Here is a 24,100-nt window from a genome sequence, read left to right on the forward strand (position 1 = left end):
CAGCGGGGACACCTCTTCCGCGGCTGGCACTCACCGCGCCCTGCAAAACCCGCAGTGCCCGAGGTCTGGATGGGACAGTGTTCCTCAGGACGCTGAGACCTGCCTCCTGGGGGTGGTGCTCCCAAATTCACCTGGAGTTTGTCTGTCTCAGCCAGGCAATAAGTGGGGAAATCGAGACCTTCCCAGTGCTCTGTCTTGGGCCCAGGGGAAACACAGTGCTGTCATGGTCTCTGGAGAGTAAAATTTGGTTGCACCATATTTACCTTCCCCGGCTAGGGAGGAGGCAAGAGCAATACAGCACTGTGGTGTGTTACCCAGCCAGTATCAGCTAAAGGGCACATCAGAAATGACTCCATCTGCAAAGAGAGGACAGAGAGGTGGCCTTCCCTGTGGGCCTGCAAAGCAATTTTCACAGGGGTTCCAGCCCACTGTAACTTGGGGCATGAGGATATGAGTGTTCATACCCAGAAACATGTCTATGGATCTCAAGGGGTGCCATGCCCTGCCAGGTGGAGAGCTGAATCTTTCCTGAGCTTGCCCTGCCAGATGTGAGAAACATGTGACCCTGAGCTTTTTGAAAGTCTATTTCACTGGAGATGAATCATGACAGAAACACATTCCGCCAGGGGAATTTAGCATGGAAGCTAAGGAACTTACCCTTAGCTCTTCAGTCAGATCCTGTGGGCAGGAAAAGCTCAGAAGTAGTCAATGAGCTTTGACTCTGGCTCAGGTCTCTCTGGCACTCCCACAATTGTGTCTGTGCAGAGGGGACACTACTTGGATTGGGCTAGGGGCTGGGGAAAGACCCCCTTTAGTTTCCTGGGTGCATGGTCAGTGCAGAGAGGGCCCAGTGAGGTAAGAGAGGGTGGGGAGGAAGGGCAATCTCAGACATTGTGCAGGGCAGTCCAGTCTGGTAGATGTAAAAGGGGTTCAGGCTAATCGTTTCTCCACAAAGGAGCCCATCTCCAGGGGTGAACAGCTTGCAGACACCTTCAAACTGGGCAGGAGGGCCATGCTTTGAAGTTACCCAGAGGAGGAGGGTTATCTTGGGCTCTTGCGCATATCCTACGCAGGCAGCTTCCCTTGATGTGTCTGGCATGGCCAACATAAATGTCCCTACACCTAAAACAGTAGCAACAGCTTGCCTCACTGTTGTCTGTCAGCTCTGATCTCACCACCTGCATAGACACACTGCACCTCTAGTCTCACCACATCCCCTGCCCATTGCTCTGGGAGAAGTACTCGCATCCTACGGCCGTTTCCACTCAACATCTGGCAATTTCAATCCACTCCCCTGTCTCCCAAATGAAGACTGACTTGTTGGGGATCTCAGGCCAAAAAGAAGAGGCCAGCAAGGAGAAGGAGATGCGTGGCACAGAGTCCTTGAACAGGCAAAACATCCTGGACTCCAACAGGGAGGATGGCAGAGCCACTTGCATCTTGACCCTCATCCTCTGCAACGTGAGGAAGATTGAGCTCTTTAGGGCAGCCAGAGTCTTTGAGGTACAAACCTCACCATTCCCTTCCTCCACTGAGCCCTCTATTCTGTCCCTATTCCCTTCACCTCTCCCACTCTACATCTCCCCCTCTCTCACCCTTCTGCTCCCTGCCTGGCTTGTGCCTCCACTTGCCTTCCCCCTTTCTCATTGTCCCTGTTTTGCTACGGTTGCTCAGAGAGGTTGTCTGGCCTCTCCAGGTGAAGAAGGAGAGTGCTCTGGAGGGAGGTAGCAGCTGGACACAGTCATTTAGAAGAATCATTATTTTAGATAAGGGCTGTGTAGAGCACATACCAATCTATTATGTCTCTCTAACAGTTGTGGACAGCCATCACTAAACAACAGGCCGGCATTTCAAGCACTCAGATTGTGGGTATGTTAGGAGCCAATGAATTTTCTCTGCATATTTGGCAGGAGATGCAGAGAATACAAGAGCTGTAAACCACACAGGCATTATATATTCTGGGCACTTGAAGTATCCCTACCAGGTGCTCACTCTCATCTGTGAAAATGAATAACTCAAAAGAAAAGTATTGTATTTGTTACTTATTTTTAATTGTTCGCAATTATTTAATGATTATGGTGTTATTATACATCAATAGATCTGCTTTCATTCTGCCAGGGTCTTACCCAGCAGTTACCCAGCCACTCGTTCATTATTTCTGCACAGATGAAATGCTACAGTCAACAGTATCTCATCTTTCATCTCCATCTATCTCTACCTAATTCTACAGTGTTCAATCTTTAGTTCTGCCTGTATTTTAGCTCCTTCTGTACTGGGCATTATTGCTTCATTGCTTAACATGCATTTCTTGCTAAGACCTCTTTTAAAGACATTGTAGAAGTGTATCTAGACTTACCTGGATTTTCAGTCTTTGGAGAAGCTTCATCTGGCTCTTGCAGATGTTTGAAACTCAGATCCATCACTTTGAAACCAGACAAGCCAAAAAGCCCAAGAACTCTTCTGATGATCTTGACATTTTTGTTGAATGTGAAGTTCACAGTGCTGATGTTAATACCCTTATCACCTCCTTAAAGAGTGTAGCAGAGGATGTGAAAACTAGCAGAGAAGACAAAGGTAAGAAATATACCCATCTGGTAGTCCTATTTTGTTTCTTTTCAGAGTAAGTTTTTTGGCATTAGCTTCATAGTAGTAATTTAATTAGTCTGAGAAACAGGTGCATTCATTTTTCTTCACTGCATGACTGTTTTCCTTGAATTGGGACCATTCCCATTGGTGGGGAAAGGGAGGCACTTCGTCACAGCCAGTGGAACTGAGGTGAGAAACTGTCCCATCAAAAAAGGAAATGAGAAGGATAGAGCAGCAAAGGAAGAAGTTAAGGAGAAACTGGAAACTCCTCAATGACAGGAAGACTGTGGGTTGAGAGCTGGGAGCTGACTTGAGTGCAGAGAACTGACTTCTGTGAAGCTCTGCAGAGTAAACACAGACACTTGGTGGGAATTTAGTGATATGGCAGAGGGTCTGAATGTTTCATTTGCTTGCAGTGTATTTCTAAAAGAAGCAATAGGTTTTGTATTGGTTTTGTTAAAAGAAGCAGTAGCTGTCTCTTTATGGTGTCTTGGCTACCACTGTCTGGGTCCAGTAGTACTGTCTGGAGGTAGATTGCTCCTTCACTGAAAAGAGCTAAATGCAACAAGCTGTAAGAAACTTCCAGAGTGGAAGAGAGAGAGAGGATCAGCAGAAAATCTGCAGGTACTGGGCACACTTGGAGAACTATGGGACGAGCTTCTTGTAGAGAGCAGCCCTGCTGCCAAATCTGGAGTAGCAGAGCATCAAGCATTTTCCTAGGCACCTGAAAATCTTGTTTGGAGGTTGTGCAGCTTCAAAGCTTGCACTTTAGGAACAGTATTTCACCTGGAAAAGTGCTGCAAATGGCTACTCCACTGCCTGTGTTGTATTTGGTCACCATCTCTGCCAGTCATCAGGATGGGAAGCGAGTTTGCCAGAGGTAGGTGGGTATTTTTCCTGTTTACAGGCAGGTAGGGGATCGGTGAGTACAACAAGCTGTTACAAACCTTCGATAAAATCCTGAGGATGCCAGAGGTGCCCCTGATATATGAGAAGGCTGCGGGTCCAGCTCATAGGTTGAGTTCTCTGAATACAGAATTGCCATGAGTTTTCCCACCCTTGACAAGGCCAGGCAGAAATCCCGAGGGCCCTCTTAGCTAATACAGACCTGTTTGGACACCCTTGGGGATTGCTTGAAATTCGCCTTCAGTCTAGTGATGAGAGGCAATCCGTGATAAGCTGTTATCAGGCACTGTGGGGATATCAAAAGGGTATCACTTGTCATCAGGGAAACTGGAGAGCCAAAGAGCATTTTGGAGGTGAAGAAGCATTTCTTTAGGATTTCCTTGGGAGTTGAGAGGTTTGTGTTCAGAAGTAGCAGTTAGTTTCAGGTGTGCTGGGACTGGGATCTACAACAAAAATAAAGGACTGTTAAAAAAGGGTGTGTTTTTTAGCAGAGGTTTAAAGCAGATAAATATTAGGGACAAAATTTTCTTCACATTTTCCTTTTTCTTACTGTTTTGAACAGCAATCATAAAAGTAATCAGGCATATTCTGAATGTAATGATGCTAGAATTAGGATACATGGCATGCAAATGACCAGAGCTTTTCTATTTCTAAGTTAGCTCAGACTAACACACAGCACTCCTTAGTTTGTAAAGTCTTTTCTAGGTGTTTCAGATGCCAGAATTCAGTAGCACCCTAAGCAGTTAATTTGATTTCAAGATTAAAGGATCAAAGAGCTGGTATTTGCGGCCCACAGAGACACCTTATGTATGGGCACCAGCAGGAACTGGGGATTTGGAGATTTTGTCCTTGTCCTGGTTTCAGCCAAGATAGAGTTGGTTTCCTTCACAGAAGCTAGTGCGAGACTATGTTTTGGATTTGGGATGAGAAACTGTTGATAATGTGCTGATGTTTTGAGTTGTTGTTAAGCAGTCAAGGACAGTCCAGCTTCTCATGCCGCCCTGCCAGCGAGAAGGCTGGGGTGCATGGAAGCTGGGAGGGGACACAGCCAGGACAGCTGATCCAGGCTGGCCAAAGGGATACTCCCTACCATACAACATCATGCCCAACATATCAACTGGAGTTGGCCGGGGGGCGGGAATCGCTGCTCAGGGACGGTCTGTCGATCGCCGGGTGGTGAGCAATTGCGCTATTGGGCATCACTTGTTGTAAATTCCTTTGTTGGTATTATTACTGTTGTTATCATTGTTGTTTCCTTCTCTCTCGCTGTCCTATTAAACTGTTTTTGTCTCAACCCACGAGTTTTTTCCCAATTCTCTCCCCCGTCCCACTGGGGAAGGGGGGAGTGAGCGAGCGGCTGCGTGGTGCTTAGTTGCTGGCTGGGGGGCAAACATGACAGGCCCTAAAGCTCTTCATGTTTTTGGTTCTATTGAGGTGAATTTGGGAGTGCTAAAGTGTCAGAGGACTTTCAGTTCAGCTAGCCCCTAGGTCTAAGATTGGTTAGTGACCCATTTTACTGGTATGTCTTATTGAAAGAGTCTAGCTGCAGCTTCATTTTCCAGTGGGGCTTGCAGATGCCTGTGAGAGCATATCGGTAACCAGCAGATATCTAAGTTGTATAAACGTGCTTACTGGTCAGCAATTATTTTACTGGGAAGATGCAGGTGTGTACATTCTGGCTACCCCCATCACCTGAGGCTCCAGCTCCTGGGTTAATCTATCTTTTTTTCCCACATAGACTTCTTACTTTTTTCTTCGGAGATTTTAGGTGAGCCAGACAGGCCTTCCCAGGCAGTCTAAATGGACAGTGATGAGATAATGCCCTGCCCATAGTGGCTTTAACCCAAATTAATTTGGTACTCAGTTGATAAAAGCAGTGGTTATCTCCGCTTCCATGAAGCAGAGGCAGATGCGGCCAACCTGGCACCTGACAGCACCGTCTCGGTTTTCTTGGCTGCATCCATTCCTGTGACCAGGTCAAGGGTTCTGCCATGGTCCTTCCTCCCCTCTCCTTTAGCCTGTCTGCCCTCTCCCAGGACTCAGTAAGGGATAGGCAAGACGTGTACGGGGACATACGCTGGAGGACTTATGAGCAGGTAGAGGTTTTGAGGAGATATGGCTGCAGATGGCAGGACAGGCACCTTGCATGCAGAACCGTTGGTACAGCTAACGACAGAGGCTCAGCAAAAAATTCTGGGTAGACGTAAGACGTCTGTCAGACTAGTATTTCTTCCTGCTTATCACAGAATTGGCCATAACTGTGTGAAAGAATTGGAATTTCCCAACATCAGTGTGTATTTGTAGCCTTGTGCCTTTGTGAAGTGGCTCTGCCTGGATATAATATAGTAGGGCTAAAGCTAAATTTGCCATTCAGTAGAGACGTGCCTCGTTTCCTTTTGTCAAGTATGAGATTAAGGTGACCCCAAACAGACTTTTTCTGAGCTGTAACACACTAAGTCTGACCACAGTATAAGTCTGACCTCATAAAACAGTATTAACTTTGTCTCTTTTCAGTTGTTTTTTAATTGATTGGTTATAAATGCTGGCACTTAAATTGAAATGGGCACACTTCATGTTTATTTTAGTCACCAGAAAAGGTCCCCACTTCAGGACAAGGAAACTGAAAATTCAGCTAATGCTAGAATAATTTTGCTGAAAAAATTAAAAAGGAGCTGGAAGGAAAAAACTGAAGTCAAGATACTACTTGGCCTGTTTTATTTCTAGAATTTTAATGTTTTCTTTTTAAAATGTTGTTTTCATTTTTAAACGTATGAAAATCTAACACTACTTTTTAGATAAGATCAAAATATTTTTTTAAATCTAAAATGTAGAAATAATTTTGTCATGCTGTGTCATTATTTGGCCTAAGAGGAAATGATTTTGCCTTTAAAAATTGTTTCTACTAATTAAAGCTGAGAGATTATCCTTACAAGTTAGTTTCAGGTCATTTTTCATCTAGTCCGCCAGTTTGGTTGGCAAAGTCAACTACTGACATACAGTGACATGTAAATATGAATATTCCTGGATATTGATGAAAAGAAAGTTTGTAATCTTCATCACAACTTTTATTTTCTGTCTCTTTTAAAGATTGTTTGATCCTATCTCATTTAACTCTTGCTGATTTCTCTCCAGTGCCCTGGTTCCCCAGAAAAATCCAAGATCTGGATAAGTGTCACCATCTGATCACTAAGTATGATCCCAGTTTGGACCATGGTCACCCTGTAAGTTTAATGTCACTGTTACTTGATTTTTTAAAAATAAACTCTCTGTAGGAAAATTTTTGTAAGGAACATTTCAGGAGTAAAGATAATACTCATGAAAGGACAGAAAAAATGGAGGATCAGATACAGGCTGATCTTCAGTGAAATTAGGGAGTATAGAATTAATAACTTAATAATGAGAAAAGCTTATGGGTCCTGATTCATCAAGGTACATATGATTAACATCAGACACATGCTGAAGTAATTTCTATTCAACATATTCTTTAGCATGAGTTTACATTTCATTGTTTAGTTTAAAAAAATTTCTGGTTTATTATTTCACCCCTGATATATTTGAAGTATTCCCACATTGTACTAGCTGGTCCAAATAAGAGTCAGGTTCCCCAGCCTTCTGCTTTTTTGTGTTTTCTATGTTTTGACCTTTCAGATATTCCATATCTGCATTTTTAATTTTGCATATGCCAGGAATCTCATTCAAGTGCAGATGTACAGAGGATGGTAATGAGGACAAATGGCAAAGAGCTAGTAACTAATAAATACCAGATTCCCAGATCCCACAGTTTGCTTAAACTTGCAAAAATTGTCTAGACAGAAAATAAGATAAATACATGGTAGCACTGATTTGTGGATATAATACCTGAACTGAGATTTAAATGTGACTGGAGAAGCTCAAAAGGTCTAGGGATTTCAGTTGAGGTAAGCATCTGAAGTTTAAATAGGAAGCAAGTTGGAAAGATTATAATCCTAATTTACATCTAACTTTTCACAAGGCCTTTGGAGCCAGGACTTTGGCAGTTTGTTGATACTACTCTGCAAAATATTGTTAGAATGTTTTTGACAGGTTTTCCCTTGGATTCAGGGAGTAGGTCTTTGTTAGTAAAGCAAAAAGGGCTTTACTCCTAATAGTTTTGTGTGTGTACTCTTAGCCTTGTCATAATCAGAAACTCTTAGAAGGAAGAGGGAAAATGCACTGCAGAGTCCTGCTCTAGGGATGATAATAGTAAGGCAAAGTACGGGTGGGAACAAACAAACAAACAAACACTTGTTTCTCATCAAAGCTTTCCAACTTTAGTACAGGTAAGATATGAGTTAGGTATATGCAAAGAAGGGACTCCGAAGGGCCAGTTGCTGATTGACAAGATAGATCACAGAACTGTTGTGAAGTGTTCTGCCAAACATCGCATAGAAGTGGTGCATGAAAATGAAAAGCAGCACAGACTTTGCACTGAAAAATGCAAGGAAGATTTAGATGGGCACCAACAGAATCTACAAGATTTTGTCATTCCCTTCTCTAAATGTCTGAATTCTATTTAGACCCCTTTATTAACCTACACAATGTTAATGTTAGCTATGTACAGTTCGCTGTGGTACAAAAACACTTTCCAAGTCTATATTCTATTTTTTAGAATCACTTATTAAACTACAATGCTCTAGGAGAGCTTCGTATTCTCCTTAACTGGGACATCTTTCATTCTTTCTCACATCTTTCTGATAGAAACAATCCAAGTACTTGTCATTTTCCTGAGCTTGCTCGGCGGCTGTTTCTCATGAAATAAATGAATGCACATTGGGAATTCTTTGAACTGGACTAAGTTCCCCTCCTGCTTTGCCAAATAGGAGGTGTGAGCACTGAAGAGGATGAGAGAAAGCACCAGTGGTGCAGAGTTACCAAAGTCTTGAGTGGGGGTAAATCTACGCTGCAGAATGCAATGCAATGCAGAAATACCTAAACTAGCTTGAAACAAGTTAGCTCAGGCACTGAAAACCATTTGTCTGTGGCAGGAGGGAGCACAACGTGGGCTCATTTACTGCGCTGCTGAGCACGGCTCAGAAATGGACAGCTTGGAGGAAAGTACCAAATATGCTGATCTACAGGTAGCTCAGCAGAGGTTTTGCCTATACACTTACTGCCACATAAACAGTTTGGGCTGTCCATCTCAACAGCTTCACTTTGTCCTTTACGGTCTCTTCAACGACCAGAAAAGCAAACGGATGACACTGTGACACCGGTCTCCGGGGCACCCTGACGCTGGCTGTAGCGGTTCCCCAGGGAGGCTCCTGCTGCTCAGGGAGTGGGTACAGAGCCCTGGGAAGAGCAGTGACAAAGCTGAGAGGTCACAGCATCAACGTGAATCTGACCCAATGGCTTTCCCACGTGTTTTGAATGGACTTGTTACAGCTACTGACAAGCAAGGCTGGCATCTGAATGAACATATTATCCGTAACACATGACGAAAATAAACATGCTCTCAGGATCCAGTTCTTTCCTCAGATTCACGCACACAATACTCATTAACTCCAGTATTACTGGTATTATTGCTACACTGAAAATTATGTGAATAAACCTAAGGGAGAAATTTGGCCTGTAGTATGCAAAGCGGTTCCAGTAAATTCTGAATATTTTAGAATAATAAATATTTGTACAGTGATGCCGATCAACGCTGCTTTATGAGTTATATTAGTAACAGAGTGCCAGATTTCAGATTTTATTCCTATTATGAATGATGTAAAATTCAGAGGAATTTGATTCCACATCTCTATTCATATTTAATAGCTGGAGAAGCCTGCTTGAAGCTCAACTTCTAGTAAACACTGAGGGGGCAAAAACAAAACTCTGGCATTTAATAAGTAAACTGCCCCTTTAAACAGATACCACTGGATCTGTCTTTATCATAACATGCTAATAAATGGACAAGGGGAGACTGAGCTGAAAGCCTGTATTTTCTACAGATTCAGTGGTGGCTCTAATGGTTTCTAGCCAGTGAGGACCCCTTCTTCTCCCGAAGTGCAGCGCATCATGCAGGCGCGGTGTACGTTCTCTTGCGAGGTGGTTCTAGGCTTGGTACCACCACGTCCATCACCGCCCTATATTGCAACCTTCGGGCTTAGCGCAGGAAAAAAGTGGTTCAGGGATTCAGCACTTCTCCAGCGGAAGTGACACCCCTATTTCAATTCCATTTTTAGTGTGACTTGCATTTAAATTTAACTGTAAGTGTACTGGTCTGCGATGTAGTGTTTATGAACAGCTCCAAAACCTTCCCACCAAGCCGTGTTACTTTCCTTTCTGGTCACAGGCCCAAAACTTTCATCAAAATGTCATGGCTGTAACTGAGTGCAGTCTTTGGCTGTTCATAAGGCCCGAGATTCGTTGCCTCAGGGAAAACACCTTATCTGAGGCCTAGTTTTTCTGAATGCTTCTGTCAGCAAATTTATTTATGCCTGCAAACCTCTCTTAACATAAAGTTTTTTCCAAATTATTTTCCAACTCAGGGCTACGCCGACCTGGAGTATAAGAAACGGAGGGCATTCTTCGCTGATCTTGCCTTTAAGTACAGAGCGTAAGTAAAAGGCTGCTGAAGGGAGGCTTCAGTGGTCCACAAGTCCTTTCAAACACCTTCATGTGCAAGAAATACCAGAGACTTAATCTTTTATCAACGGATCAATGGGGCTGTCTTTTAGAAAACAGAATTCAGCCACGGGAGCTTTCACTCCATACGAAGTAGACTTTTCCCACAACACAGCAAATATACCTTAAGATAAAAACCTTAGGATTGCATCCACATCTCCTTCAGTGCTGTATTTTGTCTTAGCAGAGGTGATTTATCAATAGGACTCTTTCATTTCAATTCTGCAGTTCCTTTTAGGACTAGCTCCTGAGTTGAGGCTGATCTTTTCTAAGGAACTTTAAGGAACGATGTTTAGAAACATATTTTTGATGGAGAAAAACCATTTACTATTTTTGTTATTTGTTTGACAAAATGTCTCTAGACATATACATTAGCTAATTCAAAAACTAAAAACCTCTCAGGTCTTGTGTGGGTGACTGAAAATATTTCTGCCTTTATATATAAAACTTCAGCAGAATCACACTGCTGCCTGACAGAGTCAATCAGGTGTATAGGTGGAACTGGTTGTGGATTATCAGCCTCATGGTGTCCAAGAACTGGTGAAATCTCCCAAGCCTTGACAGACTTCTATCTGAGTACAGCTTTCTCACCACCACCACGTATCACAGCCAGTGCAGCACAGAACAGCACAAAAGCCACACGCTAAACTGACTCAGAGCTACTGAAGAAGCACCAGTGAGGAAGAGGAGAGGAGACTGCCCATCAGAGAAACTAGTGATAGCCACACAGTGTATGCCTGGGCAACTCTCTGCTGATGAGTTTATGAACCTTTCTCTCCGATGATACTGTGCTGATCACATGCATTATTTCCTCTCTTCATTACAGAGGAGACCCTTTGCCTCGCATTGAGTACACAGCGCAGGAGACTGCAACTTGGTGAGTTTGTTACTTATATTCTGACTCCTGGGCCATCCCACTGCAGTCCTGGGAAAGACTGGCAATGTGAGACAGTTAAAATGTTTTAAAACCATGTTTATTCATCTCAAATTTTTCTCCTTGGTTAAGTGTCACATTTGGTGATTTGTTTTGCAGAGCCCCATTCTCAGGGCTGGCCTCAACTTTCTAGAGCAAAATGTATTTTCCTGACCATCTCCCTTCCTGCCAACCACACCAAGATACCAGCAGCCAGAAAACACCTGGAGCCTATAGTATAGTTTCTTCTAAGTGACCTCTAATTAACCATAGCTATGGTGGCGACAGAAATACCACCTTTCCAAATCTGTTGCCAGGAGGCAAATGCCCACTTGCAGGATGGAAGTTCACTCAAGGAATGTGGCTGATCTAATATTCATAGGACAGACCAGCCTTGCCGGCTCTTTTGGAAGTATTCATTGTTGTTAACATAAATAGGTATCATTCTCTTGAACTGAAGATAAAGAACATTTTGGAGCGTCCTTCCAGGAAACATTATTTACACTGTAAAAAGACCCTTGATGTCATATGAAATGATGGCAAGTTACTTTTACATGGGTGCAGAATTTATTCACTGGAGCTTTGTTTCTCCTGAAGGTTTGTCACTCAAAAGAAAAAAAGAAAAAAAATCCCAAAACCAAAACCAACAAAAAACCAAAAAACCAAAATTAATTCAAAGTATGTTTGCAGATGCTATGTGAAGCATGTGGCAGATTTGAAAGAAAGCAGAGTTCTTATTCCATATACCTTGGTTTCCACTTTCTCCCACTCCTTTAACAAATCTCAGTAAGCAGCAATAATTACATATTTGTATGATAATGCAAAGATAAATATGTCCAAATGTCCCAACTAAGAGCTGTGTCCCAGGACTGTGCAAATTGCCACATGTGCGTGTAATAAGAGAGAGTCTTTGTTCAGAAAAGTTTACCATTTAAATGGAAAGGGAGCCTAAAGGTGGGGAAAAGGAAGAATGATGACCACATTTTGTAACTGTGGAACTGAAAAAGCTAGAGCTTAAGTGATTTGCCCAAAATTATACACAAAGTTTATGTCAATGCCAGGAATTAAATCAATACACTATATGTCTCATGCCAGAACCTCAACCACAGGGCCATCCCATCTTTTTCAGTGATTATTTTATTTTAAATAAAATCTACTGTGCCATAGAAAGCTTGAGGGGTGTTGCCCACAATCACATAGAAACCTTGCATCCAACTCATCCAGGCAGTCACATTTTTACTAAGCTCAAATAGGTTTTTATAGCATCTTTCAATTGTCGAAGATTGATGGTCGGTGTCATGCTCATGATTGTTACCACCAGCCAACAATCTTGGCATGGGATGGTGTGTGGGAATGTCATATTTAAGAAAATTTAATTTTGTGTTCTTTCCTGTTTTTTCCTTTTGTTGCCAACCTCCGTCATTCCAGCCCTTCTCCACCTAGAATTAGTCCCACTGTGGTAACAGAATAGGCCTTTAAAGGAGTATCTGCCCATTTCCCCAAACAGCCAGCCCCAGCAACCCAGGTTGTCTTGTTATGTAAAGCTGTTTCCAAAATTAGACCTCCCAACGGTTATCACAGCCCCATGGGGCTGGGCCCGGAGGTCAGCTGCATTACAGCACAACTTAATTGAGCACTGTGCAATTGAACGGGAAATTTGTAGCACAGACTAAATTCCCTTGGTGTTCACTCTGAAGAGTTGTTGGATGCCTTCAGTTTGTAGCAACATGGTTATAAAATGAAAACTAATCAAGTGAAGAAATATAACTTTCAGAAAACAGAGGGTACAGATGATTTGAGTTTCTGTTTTCAAACAGGCTTCTTGGAAGGCCCTGAAATGAAGTAGTTATAAAAGACATCTTATGGGTAAAAGCTATATAAGAAAAAGGGAGAATCTAGGATGAAATTATAGGGATGCACCTGTCGCATCTTCATAATAAAACTGAACAGTGCCACTTTTTTCTAAAAGAATAAAGAAATTTATGTAAAATAAGGTCATTGCCTTTAAAGTCTTTCAAGTGGCTGGCTCCATCCTTCGTTATGAGGCTCCATTCTAGAGTATTTCATAGCCTGCGCTTTCAGCAGTTTCTCTTTCCATCTCTGGACTGAAGTACTATGAAGTAGCAGCTTAATGAACTTTGCATAATAGTACCTCCATATAGTGAGGCATTACACCTACTTGAGACACTACCTTAGGGCAAGCTCAACTGTTGTCTGGGAATATCTGCTACTCTATTGATTTTGGAGCGAACTTAGGTGATTGCCTTAGAGGTACTTAGAGAGGAGAGACACTTAGCTTTAGATTATTCATCACTAGTCTCTGAGACTGCCTACATTTCTGCGGTAGTCAATGTTTGGACACACAGTAGAATCATACTTTGGTGAAAGAGACCATCTGTGCAGAAGTGTAAACAAGCCTGCCCTCGCTGGACTCCAGTCTGGGGATGAGCTGTGCACTGGTTCAGATCCTATGCAATCCCACTGAAGTCAGTAGTATCATATGGGGAAATAAGCCAGGGCAACACTTGAACTCTAGTCCTTCTCATTTTTTCCTAATTCTTCTATGGAAATGGCCCAGTCTCCTGCGGCTTTTGCAATAGTGACAGCAGCCACTGTTTCCCTCTGTTTTTTTAGGGTTTTTTCCTCCTCAGGTTTTTCTCCCTCCCTTCATTCTGCTTCATTACTCCCACACTGTGTAAGACATTCATACAAATGAAGAGAGCCATTACCAGAGACTGGCTATCACCTCCATAGCAACAATAGCATCACACAAAAAAAAAATAATACAAAAACAACAAAAGGTCATTTTCCGTAGTCAGCATTTCCAAGAATGATCTCAATTTTCATAAAACAATGTTTATAAAATTGTTAACACCCTAGGGCCATGTCTGAACAAAAATAACCATTTCTATAAGGTTCTTTGCCATCCTATTACTATTTGTTTATTTTGCAACAGCTAAATATATTCCAAACCACAACTCTAAATCCAAGCACCATCAAATTTAGGAGAAGCCTGGAGCCTGTGCCCAAATCTGGTTATATATATTTTTCTTCAGCTGGTCTCTTTTTGTATAATGGGCTGAATGCTTCAAGAAGTTGGCACGTCTTTCAAATAGCCCATGCCAGGCATTTTGAACTGCAAAAGTATGAACCTCTTTGCCTGTCCAGATGTTACTCTTCAGTATCAGAAAACGCGCTTTTTTAGGAGGACGTTGTAGGAGTCAAATATAGACTAGGCTTCAGCATGGAGATGGAGGGACCAGCATTTCAAGTTGTACCCCCACAGAGGGAGGGAGGGAATACCTGACTCATTCCATCCCTAAACTGCAGGACATAGAGAAGGCCACAGCGTCAGCTTTCTCCCTGGGATTTCCCTGGCACCTCCAACACCCTTATACCTAAGCAAGAAACACTTCTGAATCTGGATTAGAGTCCTGTTACATTAAGGGAGGGTGTAGGAAGGGATACAACAGATTCACTGAACAGAACCCACCTTCTGAAGGCGAAGTGAAACACAAAACTCTTATGCTTTGCTACATCCACCCAGGTATTGGCTTCCAAGTACCAGGTGTCCTGAGTTCAGATTTTTAGACTGTTGCCTGTGCTGGGGGTTTATGCCTTTCTGTGGATCTGTAGATAGGGCAGAGGAGTACTGCTTTGTTGAGGTGGGTCATGCTATCTGACTTTTGCTTTTCAGGAGAGAAGTCTACAGGAAGCTAAGCAGCCTTTACCCTACTCATGCCTGTACACAGTACCTGGATGCTTTCCAGCACCTGGAGAAATACTGTGGCTACCAAGAGGATAACATACCTCAACTTCAGGACGTCTCCAGTTTTTTAAAAGGCCAGTCATTATGAATCATAGTTTATTCTGGGGTTTCCTGGATATATGTGTACACCAGTTACAGACACAAACCATCTCACAGGACCCAAGCTGGTGAGCAGAGCTGATTAGCTGTAGAGTTCCCTTGTGCGAGATGAGTTGTAGCACAAGATATTAATACCAGACATATCTAGGGACCAAGCTGTAAGTAAGTTTGTGTTTGCTCTGTGAGTGGCTGCAGTTGGTGTAGCACTAACCAGTTAATTCCAATACTAGCAGAAGTACATCCATAGCAGCACACTCAACATGACTTCCACATATAGGTTTTTTATGGGTTTAGCTGTATTTTATGCTTCTATAGCTATGCTGCTAGTAAGACTCAAACAACTTTGCTCCTTTCAACTCATCAATCAAATGTGTGCTTAGGCTCTTTCCTGTGTTACAGGTGTGCAGTGCTCAACCAACCAAACCTCAACCAAACCATAGGCTGTGGTGTGTCTCCCAAAAGTCCTTGGCATACAGTGGATGTGTTTCAGCTACTACAGCCTATGTGGAGAGGCATAGTGCAGTTCCTCCTGTCGTTGGTTAGCTCTGGGTGAGCCCTAAACTGTCCCACTCTCCCAGTTAGGACATGAATCCCAGCATGTTCCTTTGCTGATCACTGCCTCCAAGGATTACGCCATTCTTTAGCATACATGGTGATAAGTCTTGATATAATAAACTATAGGCATGCAGAGAGAGAGAGAGGAATACCCTGAGGAGAAAGTGATCATGCTATAACCAGTCCACACAGCCAGATAAACTTCAATCTTCTCTGTTACTCATCAGTATCTGTGAAGTCAAGCAAGCAATTCCTTTTGACTTCAATACAAGTTGAACTGCAAGATCTGTATAGTGTCACCTGGCCTGCCAGTGAGGCTGGTTTGATCAGAAATGAACTCTACATCATAAGCATTTCATAACTACTTGAAGGGAATTTAAATGGTTAACCATGTGACCATTTAACATGGCAAGTGTTTTTCTAAAGGGTTAACTAGATGAACCTAAGTGCATTTTTCTTTCTAGGAAAGATGTTTGGATTTAGGCATTCATTGTCCTCCACAGCTGGAAGAAATTACAGCCAATAAACTCAAGCAAGCTCACACTACAACGCACAGGCCTGTATACATGAGTTTTTTAGGCCAAGAATTAAGCCTTACAGATAACTTTAGGTCAACCGCTCAAGACCTTCTCTTCAACTCATTCTGATTTCAGAGATTTTTGGGCAGCAGGTCCAATCAGCCACACCCCCAGTTCTCTACCGATTGCTGGTTTCATTGCACAGTAACAAAATAGAAGTTCAGATTTTGCAGATATTACCTTCAGCAGATAAACTTTTCCTATGGCTTTTCAAGGCAACTGTCCAAGTCTGTTTCATCAGCAGACTGTCTGATTCAGTGGCCTATATTTTAAAGGGCATCTCAGGGAACATAAGCTGTAATTTTCACTTTCCTTCCTGCTCCTCTGACATGGATGCTAAAGCAATATAAATTTCCCTAGGCTTTTTCATAGTACTTCCAAAACTGTGTTACTTAGGGCTTGCTGCTCGTCTGATATATTTTTCAGCTGGTGCAGTTTTCAATTCACTCAGAATTTACCCCAAAGATGACCAGATTCTGAGCTTTTCACATTGTCTGGATTGGCTTAGTATGGCATCGGCAGCAAGGGAGTACCCTTCTGTGCCGGCTCCTGGCCAGTGCCTAAGGAGACGTGGCTAATGGTCTGTCTATTCCCCCAAACACCCTGCTTTCTTAACTGGGGAGTGGGGACAATAGTAAGCTACTTTACAACCACTTCCTATTTCCTGGTTAACTCTGATGCCTCTGTTCAGCATATAAACAAAGACATAATCTCCATAGATTTATTTGCTGCTGTTCAGCTTTTAGGCATTTCTGTACCCATTACCTTTGAATTCAGTGGAACTATAGAAGATAACCATGGCAAATGCTAATGATCTAGTCCCTCACATTGTCAGGTAGAAACATTCCTTGCTGTCCACTCTTTTTTTGTCTTGTATAGCTTCAGATGGTTTGTCACATCTAATTCTTCCAGTGAAGTCTTTTTTTTCCCTTTTCTTCTCTTCTTTTTTTTTTTTTTTTTTTTTAATGGGAAAAGTGCTAGTAGCCAGACAGAGCAAGACAAGAAATGCTGGAAGAAACATTAAAAACCAAACCAAAACAAATCTTGTAAATGGCTTGGTTTCTGGGTGGGATTTTTTTGTTTGTTTACATAAAATAAATTAGGTTCCAGGCTCGATGACACAATAGAATATGGATAGAGAAGGGAGAATAAAGCCATTTCTGAATTTTTTTAAAAATGTAGTTTTATGCTTTAAAGAAGATGAAATGTCATTTATGGGAGCTGAGAATGCAACACAGATTTCGAATATAGGACTTCAAAAAGATTATCGTTGGCTGTCTTTTAAAGCAGTGATTTTCAATTTTCTTAGCTTTACAGACCACCAACGTGTTTCCCATGGAAATGCAGATGATGTAGTCTGCCGACCATAGGACTGGTTATATTGTTAGTCATCTCTCACAGACCTTTCATACTAATGCAGAGTGTCCTGGAGTAACACTGATAGCACAAGCTGAAATCATGGTGCAGAAGTATTGCATTTTTCTGTCCTGTTCTATGGACACATGCAAAGCAGAACACGTACGATGACATCACTGGGGGCTGTGTTGTTAGCTCTAGACAAACATAATGGTGAAAAAAAAACAGAGGGGGAAATCAGGTGAGAGCACTGATGGAAACTCTGATGTTAAATGGTTAAGGGCCAAATTCCAGCACTCTTACCTCTGACAAGGACCTGTTTGCTCTTTCTCCTGCATGTTCCCATTCTAACAAATTCCAGGCAAAAAGATAAAATTAATAGCAAGTTTTACCAGTGCTGAGCTAGTTTATGCATGTGGAGCGTGCACTGACAAAAGGAAATGAAGCTGAGTAGTATGCTCCGACTCTGCCTCTAGGGTATGTTGAACTAAGCCTGTTGAGGAACAGAAGAATTGCTCAAACTGAAGAAGACCCATAGCCCACCTACTTCTGTCTTCAACAGTGCAAAGTACCAGGGGTTTCAGTGTAGGGAGGAGGGGTCTAAACAGTAACTTAGAATCAGGGAAGAGCCGACTGCTCTCAGACAAGGGTAAGGGCAGGGAGTGTCCCTTGTCAAACTCCTGGTTATCTTTTACATATGCTATAGAAGAAATGAGAGAGAATCAAAGAATTAATAAACTAACCAGGACTGAAAATGGAGTTTCTGTCCCCTGCTTGATCATAAGGATCGTGTGTGACCTCAGATACATCACTGGCATGTGGAACATAGTAGATAAATATGTGTAAATGTGCTAAAATGATAAACTGTGGTGAGCAGTACTTCCATACCTCACATCATTGCTGTGTAAATACATGTAGGTTGGATGATTTAATGTTACAGTAATGGACCCATAACAGTACCGTGGAACTTCGCTAATGGTAAGTCGGGATGTTCCTACAATGCTTAGGTGGAGGGAGCTACTGCAACAGAACACAACGGCCCTTTGAAACTGCTTACTTGAAGTAAGCGTGCCATGTAGTCAACCCTAGAAACTCCTAAATTCGTTCTCACTTCCCTTTGCAGAAAGAACAGGTTTCCAGCTGAGACCAGCTGCAGGACTGCTGTCTGCTCGTGACTTCCTTGCCAGCCTGGCATTTCGTGTCTTCCCGAGCACACAGTATATAAGACATTTCTCTTCTCCTATGCATTCCCCAGAACCGTAAGTTTGGATGCCCTGGTACAATCCTGTCCTTCTGAATGTGTTGGGGATGATTCTCTTGGGAATGGCTCTGGAGCTCTATCCAGTAGTCCACAGAATGAAACAATTTGAGAAACTGGTAGCTGGAGAGTTAGAAGGGGAAGTCATGCATGAGAGGGTGTGGGTCTCTGTCTCTCTTGCAAAGTTGTCTGGGGAAGGAAAAGACTGGAGAATATCTGGTTTAATCTTTTCATCCTTCCTTCATTTACCATCTGCTGGGGTTTGATTCCCTGCTGTGAAACTCTCCCAGTAAGTGCTGGCCAGACAACAGCAATTACATTTCATGAGAAATTACAAGTTTGCACAGACACTTTTGTTGTATGCTGGGACGAAACAGGGGCCTTTCAAAGATGTTGTGACATAGAAGACTAGTGCCCGTGCCATCCCAAGTGAGACAATAGCCAGGGTAGCGGGAGGCAGCTGGCTCCCCATGGCAGGCAAAAGGGAATGCTCTGTCATGCTCCCTGCAGAGCCAGGCCAGGCATGGAGGCAGGTACTGCGGAGCAGCCCTCACACTAGCTCCCTTTGGGGCTCTATTGGCTAAAGTCCGTCATGGGAAGTTCATGTAGGGCAGGAAATAAACCCTTTATTAAACACGAAGATCACTTGTTTTCCAGAGACTGCTGCCATGAGTTGTTGGGTCATGTTCCCATGCTAGCTGACAAGGAATTTGCTCAGTTCTCACAGGTAAGAAGCTTGTTCTCCTGGCTGTTTAACCAACTGCCTGGGATAGCAGGCCAGACATGCCTCAAAGGCGTGCAGCTCACCATGCTTGAAATGCTATTTTAAGACTTGACTGTGCCTGAGTCACAACCTCAAGGGGTCGTGGGCTAGCAGTGCCCCGGGAGACATTTACTCCAAGGGAGTGGTAGCACTGCTCCCTGCGGACATCGTGTAAAAGGAAGGGCAGGCAGTGCTTGCGGGACTTCTCTGTGGGAGGGCCGTGTCAGTCTGCAGAAGGCTGCCAGTGCAGCCTCTGCGGCACTGCGTGTTTGAGTTGTAGTGACTACGTTGTTCTCCTGGCTTCCTGTCCTACACCACATGAACCTAACCAGCAACAGCCATTGAGCCCCCAGGCTGGTTCTGTCTCTGGACGTACATTTTTATCTCACATGCTACTTTAATTGTGTCCATCACCATGTCATTCATTAGAGATGTTTTTCCTTTTACAACTCACCAGATTCTCACAGCATTGCTCACACTGGTAAGGAGGCTCCAAAAAGCAAACAGGGCTTCTTTGTACAATAAGGGCCTATTTAGTATCAGAAGTCAGTGTCAGACCCAAGTGAACTCAATGACCTTCTATAATTAAAGACTTCAGAGCCATGAATACGCCTCAAAAACATAGTAGAGGGAAGAAGACAACTCATATTTTAGGCTTATCAATCAGTGGCCAGTGTGGAAACTGGCAATAAATACAGAGGGGTTACATGATGTAGGTCCCTGTCAGAATATCTTAAAAAGAAAGCCAGTTCACCTCATATAATGTGGTTTCCAGTTGTATTGACTTGGATACATGCCAGTTTCCATTTTGGTCATAAATATTGGTTATTAGCAGATTTAGATGAGTAGTCCTTAAAATATCCTAGTGGTCTATAATTTATTCTGGAAGAAACCTCTTCAGTTCAGTACAATACCAGAACTGAAGACACATTAAAAATAAGACATTATAGCAACTGTAAAACTTTCAGCTTTCCTCTTTTCCCATCTATAACGCAGACTATACAACATGGGATCACATTAAATGAATTTTCACATTTCACTACTTTTTTTTTTTTCACGAAGTATTTTTGCAGTTCGAATTCACTCCATGAAAATTCTTTTTTGTTCCATTCAACATGAGATGATGAATGGTGAAAATGCTGTAATTCTGTTTGTTTGCTGCATGCTATGGCTCCTGGGATAACTAAGAAGAGACATCTACAGATTCCTATTGTGAGAATAACAATTAACAGGGAGTACAGATGAGAGTAAACAGAATCCTCCCTGCACAGATCTGACCCACTCATAAGGGCTGTCAGAAAGAGAGTGAGAGACAGAAAGGTAATGGCAAGGAAAAAACCCACCTTGCTGTCCTTCCTTCTTATGCCTCCCTATAAATGTCTGCCAGGGATAGTCCAGCATTAAGCCAAGAGATGGTTAACTTTACACAGGGAACACTGAGGATTAAAAACTCATCTAATGTGGCTCCCAGTGGTATGTAGCTGGGGGCCAGGGAGAGGTAGGCATCCTGGAAGCCATGGAAGGTCATTTTGGGTGATAAAAACAATGAATAGTTCATGCTATTCATGTTAGAAATTATGTGGTCCTCCCCCTTCCCCTCTTTTTCTCCCTTGGGCTGAATAATCATAGTAGTGTAACACTGCCTGCTTGCTTACTTGCTTTAGGATATTGGACTGGCTTCTCTTGGATCATCTGAAGCGGAGATTGAGAAACTGGCCACAGTAAGTGCAGATGGCAGTTTAATATCAGAGGCAAAACCCGAACGATTCACTGCATATCCCTTACTGTGCAGGGAAGGCTCTTCTCCAGTGTCTCAGATTAGCCAAAAAATGGGAACATCAGCACATCTCTTCTCCTCATCCACAGGTTAGAGAGGTGCTGGAGCAGGGGCTAGAGTCCCTCTGGGGGAGCCTAGAAGCATGTGATTCCACCTGAGGAAATGCTTATACTTTTTCCTTCTATTAGAATACATTGCTGAAGCTGAGTTTCTACAATTTCAGCCACAGGAGCATCCCAAGTGGCTTTCCAGATTCACCTAATAGGCTGGACACCCTATGTGGTTCCTGCATTTTCTCCTACACAAGGTGCAGGGGACCAGCAGAATTCAGTGTACCCTGTATTCATTAATCTCACAATATAGGTGAGTTCTTAAAAGCAATTTGACAACAGGTACTGTCATTCGGTTCTGAGTAACTAGGCTGTGTACGTCTGCCAAAACAACTCATGCAGCCCCTGGCTGCCATCCTAACTTGTTCTGAAAGTGGGCTGGAGGCCAGACGATTTTTTTTTTTTTTTTTTTTTTTTTGTGATAATGGCAGTCGTTTCCCAGTCTTGTTGATTTTTTCAGGGGAGGAGAGTAGCCTTACCCTCACCCAGATGGGTGAGGCTCATTCGGGAAAGCAGGTGGATGGGAGGAGACTGTCACTCCTGAAATTCCTCACCCAGCCCACAGCCTCACTCATGGAAAAGTGGAACAAAGTGTTGTGTGAAGGAGATTACGGCTCACCTAAAATCTATCTACATGACATCTTGGGTCAGAACTAGGTAAAGCTAGCTGTATCTCTAGAGTTGGGAGTCCGAAAGGTCCCAGTGCTGGATTTTTTGTAGCATCATCCAGGTCCTGGGCTGGTGATGTGAAGGGATTGTGTGGGAAGAGGCAGTGACATGTAACATTTCCACTGCAATTACCCCTCTCTGGGTCTGGCGAGGCTAGAGTAAGATTAAGACCCATGTTTTTGTTAGGATCAAAAGAATTATGGGTCCCAGACAACCATTTTGCATTATTATCAAGTTCTTGGTGGGACTGGGTAAAGGCCAGTAGCTTACATAGAATCCCTCTGCAAGCATCCCACTCTGACCCTGGGCAGGGCAGGACTAGATTAGAGATAGAGCTAAGGTTAGAAGAATGATGGGTCTCAAGTCTGAAATAGTCATAGTATCATCTAGGGTTTGTGGAGGTAGAATAAGGGCACCTTTTTGAAAGGGTTACCTGCAGTTTAGGATCTGTGAGAATCTAATTTTATAAGTGCCGTTCAATTGTTCTGAACAGTAAACATATTCTGGATTAAGATCTCAATCTTCAATTGTTTGAAAGTTAGACATCTAATCTAGGCTTATTGTTTAAGTTCCTTCATTAGAAAGTGAAGACAGAGAAGAACCTGTAACATATTCTCTATCCTGACATAAATGACTAACATTGTAAATTCTTTTTTCTCTCTGGAAGTCTCTGTCATTCTTTGTTCATTATAAAGAGGATATAGGTAACTAGCTTAGATGATATGACAACATTTAAGCTAACTAAAAATTTTCTAAAGAATCACAACTTTACTTATTTATATGACAAACTTTGAAACTTTGAATTGCCATTATTTCATTCAGTCCCTGGATTTCTCTAAGCAGCTGGATCTGTGCACAAGAGATGGGAAATTGCCCGTGTTCATGTTATCCACAGAGTGCCACTAGTACCGTGGCCTATTAAGACAGTGAGTGCCTAAAGAACCTCACTAACTAAAAGCCAAATACAGGATATCTAAGGAAACACTAAAAAGAATTTCTCCTCCTCCCATGTCTCATTTTCCAGTCAAAAAGACCTTTTGTGAAAATGAGGAGATACTCAAAAGACTTTTCACTGCGCAATAATAAGAATCAAGATTATTAACACGATAAAGATGCATAATTATTAGCTGAACTGTAGAAAAAGCAGCTCAGGATTCTGCAGAAAGAAAGATCCTGGCATGCTGTTTCTTTAGTGGTAAATTTGCAGGCTAAAACCAAGTAATTAAAATTATAAGACATATGAAAGTGGATGGGAGAAAGAAAGAAAAAGAAAGTAAGAGGCAGAATAGACAGAATAACAGAGAGTTTCACATTATTTTACAAACTGCATCCAGTTATTTGAGAAGGGTGCTGAGAATGCAATACTTATGGCTAAAGTGAAGCCAAGGTCCAGCCCTGTGTATGAGGCAGCAAAGAGCTATGTGACCCTACAGGAACCTTGAAGAGTTGTGACACAAAGCTGTATTCTTAATCCTCATGTTTTCCATGTTTTTCTTTTGCACAACACCTATCCAACAGCTCAGGGGTCAGGCTGTGGCCGGAATCGGTCCTCCACTGTCCATTTCCTTAAATGCTCTAATAAGGGAAGGGCTAACAGGTTGGCAAAGCCAAGAGTTGCTTTTATCCCACTACTGTCCAGCAGGTAAGGAAGTATGGTCCTAAGCATGCTTTATTGCAAGAAAAACCAAGAGAGATGCATCTTTATTTTCTACTGGAGCATGATAAATACACTGTTGGCATAATTTTAAAGGGTACAGTGCTGCTAAGGGATAAGTAATTCTTCAATTCTTCTGAATGCTATCATACAGACAAAGGAGGAGGGAAACTGTCCTTTCAAGTACCTTTCCTAGGGTCTTGAACCCTCTGTGGGGGTTTACCCGTCCTTCTGGGGCATATGGATTGAAATCTGTCAGCTTCCACTGACTATAACGAAGTTAACAGCTTGCAGGGTAATTTGTAACAACTTCCAAAGAAGGAAGAGGATAGGACTTTATGACTTTATTTACTCATGTAATTATCACTAGCAATTTCTTTTCTTTTTTTGGGAGTGAGAATGGGAAGGATGGCAAGTTTTGAAAAAATACATGTTATAATTTGTGTGTTATATAAGTTGAGAAAAAAATAATCTTCTTAA

General features: G+C 42.5%; 1 protein-coding gene across 1 annotated transcript in view; it reads left to right on the forward strand.

Moving 5' to 3' along the window:
• Positions 1 to 1,305: 1,305 nt before the first annotated feature.
• Positions 1,306 to 24,100, forward strand: part of LOC104617694 (tyrosine 3-monooxygenase-like) — a 30,443-nt gene continuing 7,648 nt past the window's right edge. The window contains exons 1-9 of the mRNA XM_010283080.1: positions 1,306 to 1,503; positions 2,400 to 2,574; positions 6,625 to 6,713; positions 9,984 to 10,051; positions 10,946 to 10,996; positions 14,730 to 14,875; positions 18,513 to 18,648; positions 19,305 to 19,374; positions 21,075 to 21,131. Of these exons, the coding sequence (XP_010281382.1) occupies positions 1,306 to 1,503; positions 2,400 to 2,574; positions 6,625 to 6,713; positions 9,984 to 10,051; positions 10,946 to 10,996; positions 14,730 to 14,875; positions 18,513 to 18,648; positions 19,305 to 19,374; positions 21,075 to 21,131 (990 nt within the window). The remainder of the gene's footprint in view (positions 1,504 to 2,399; positions 2,575 to 6,624; positions 6,714 to 9,983; positions 10,052 to 10,945; positions 10,997 to 14,729; positions 14,876 to 18,512; positions 18,649 to 19,304; positions 19,375 to 21,074; positions 21,132 to 24,100) is intronic.

The sequence above is a fragment of the Phaethon lepturus genome, unplaced genomic scaffold, assembly GCF_000687285.1.
Source record: "Phaethon lepturus isolate BGI_N335 unplaced genomic scaffold, ASM68728v1 scaffold10460, whole genome shotgun sequence".
NCBI lineage: Eukaryota > Metazoa > Chordata > Aves > Phaethontiformes > Phaethontidae > Phaethon > Phaethon lepturus.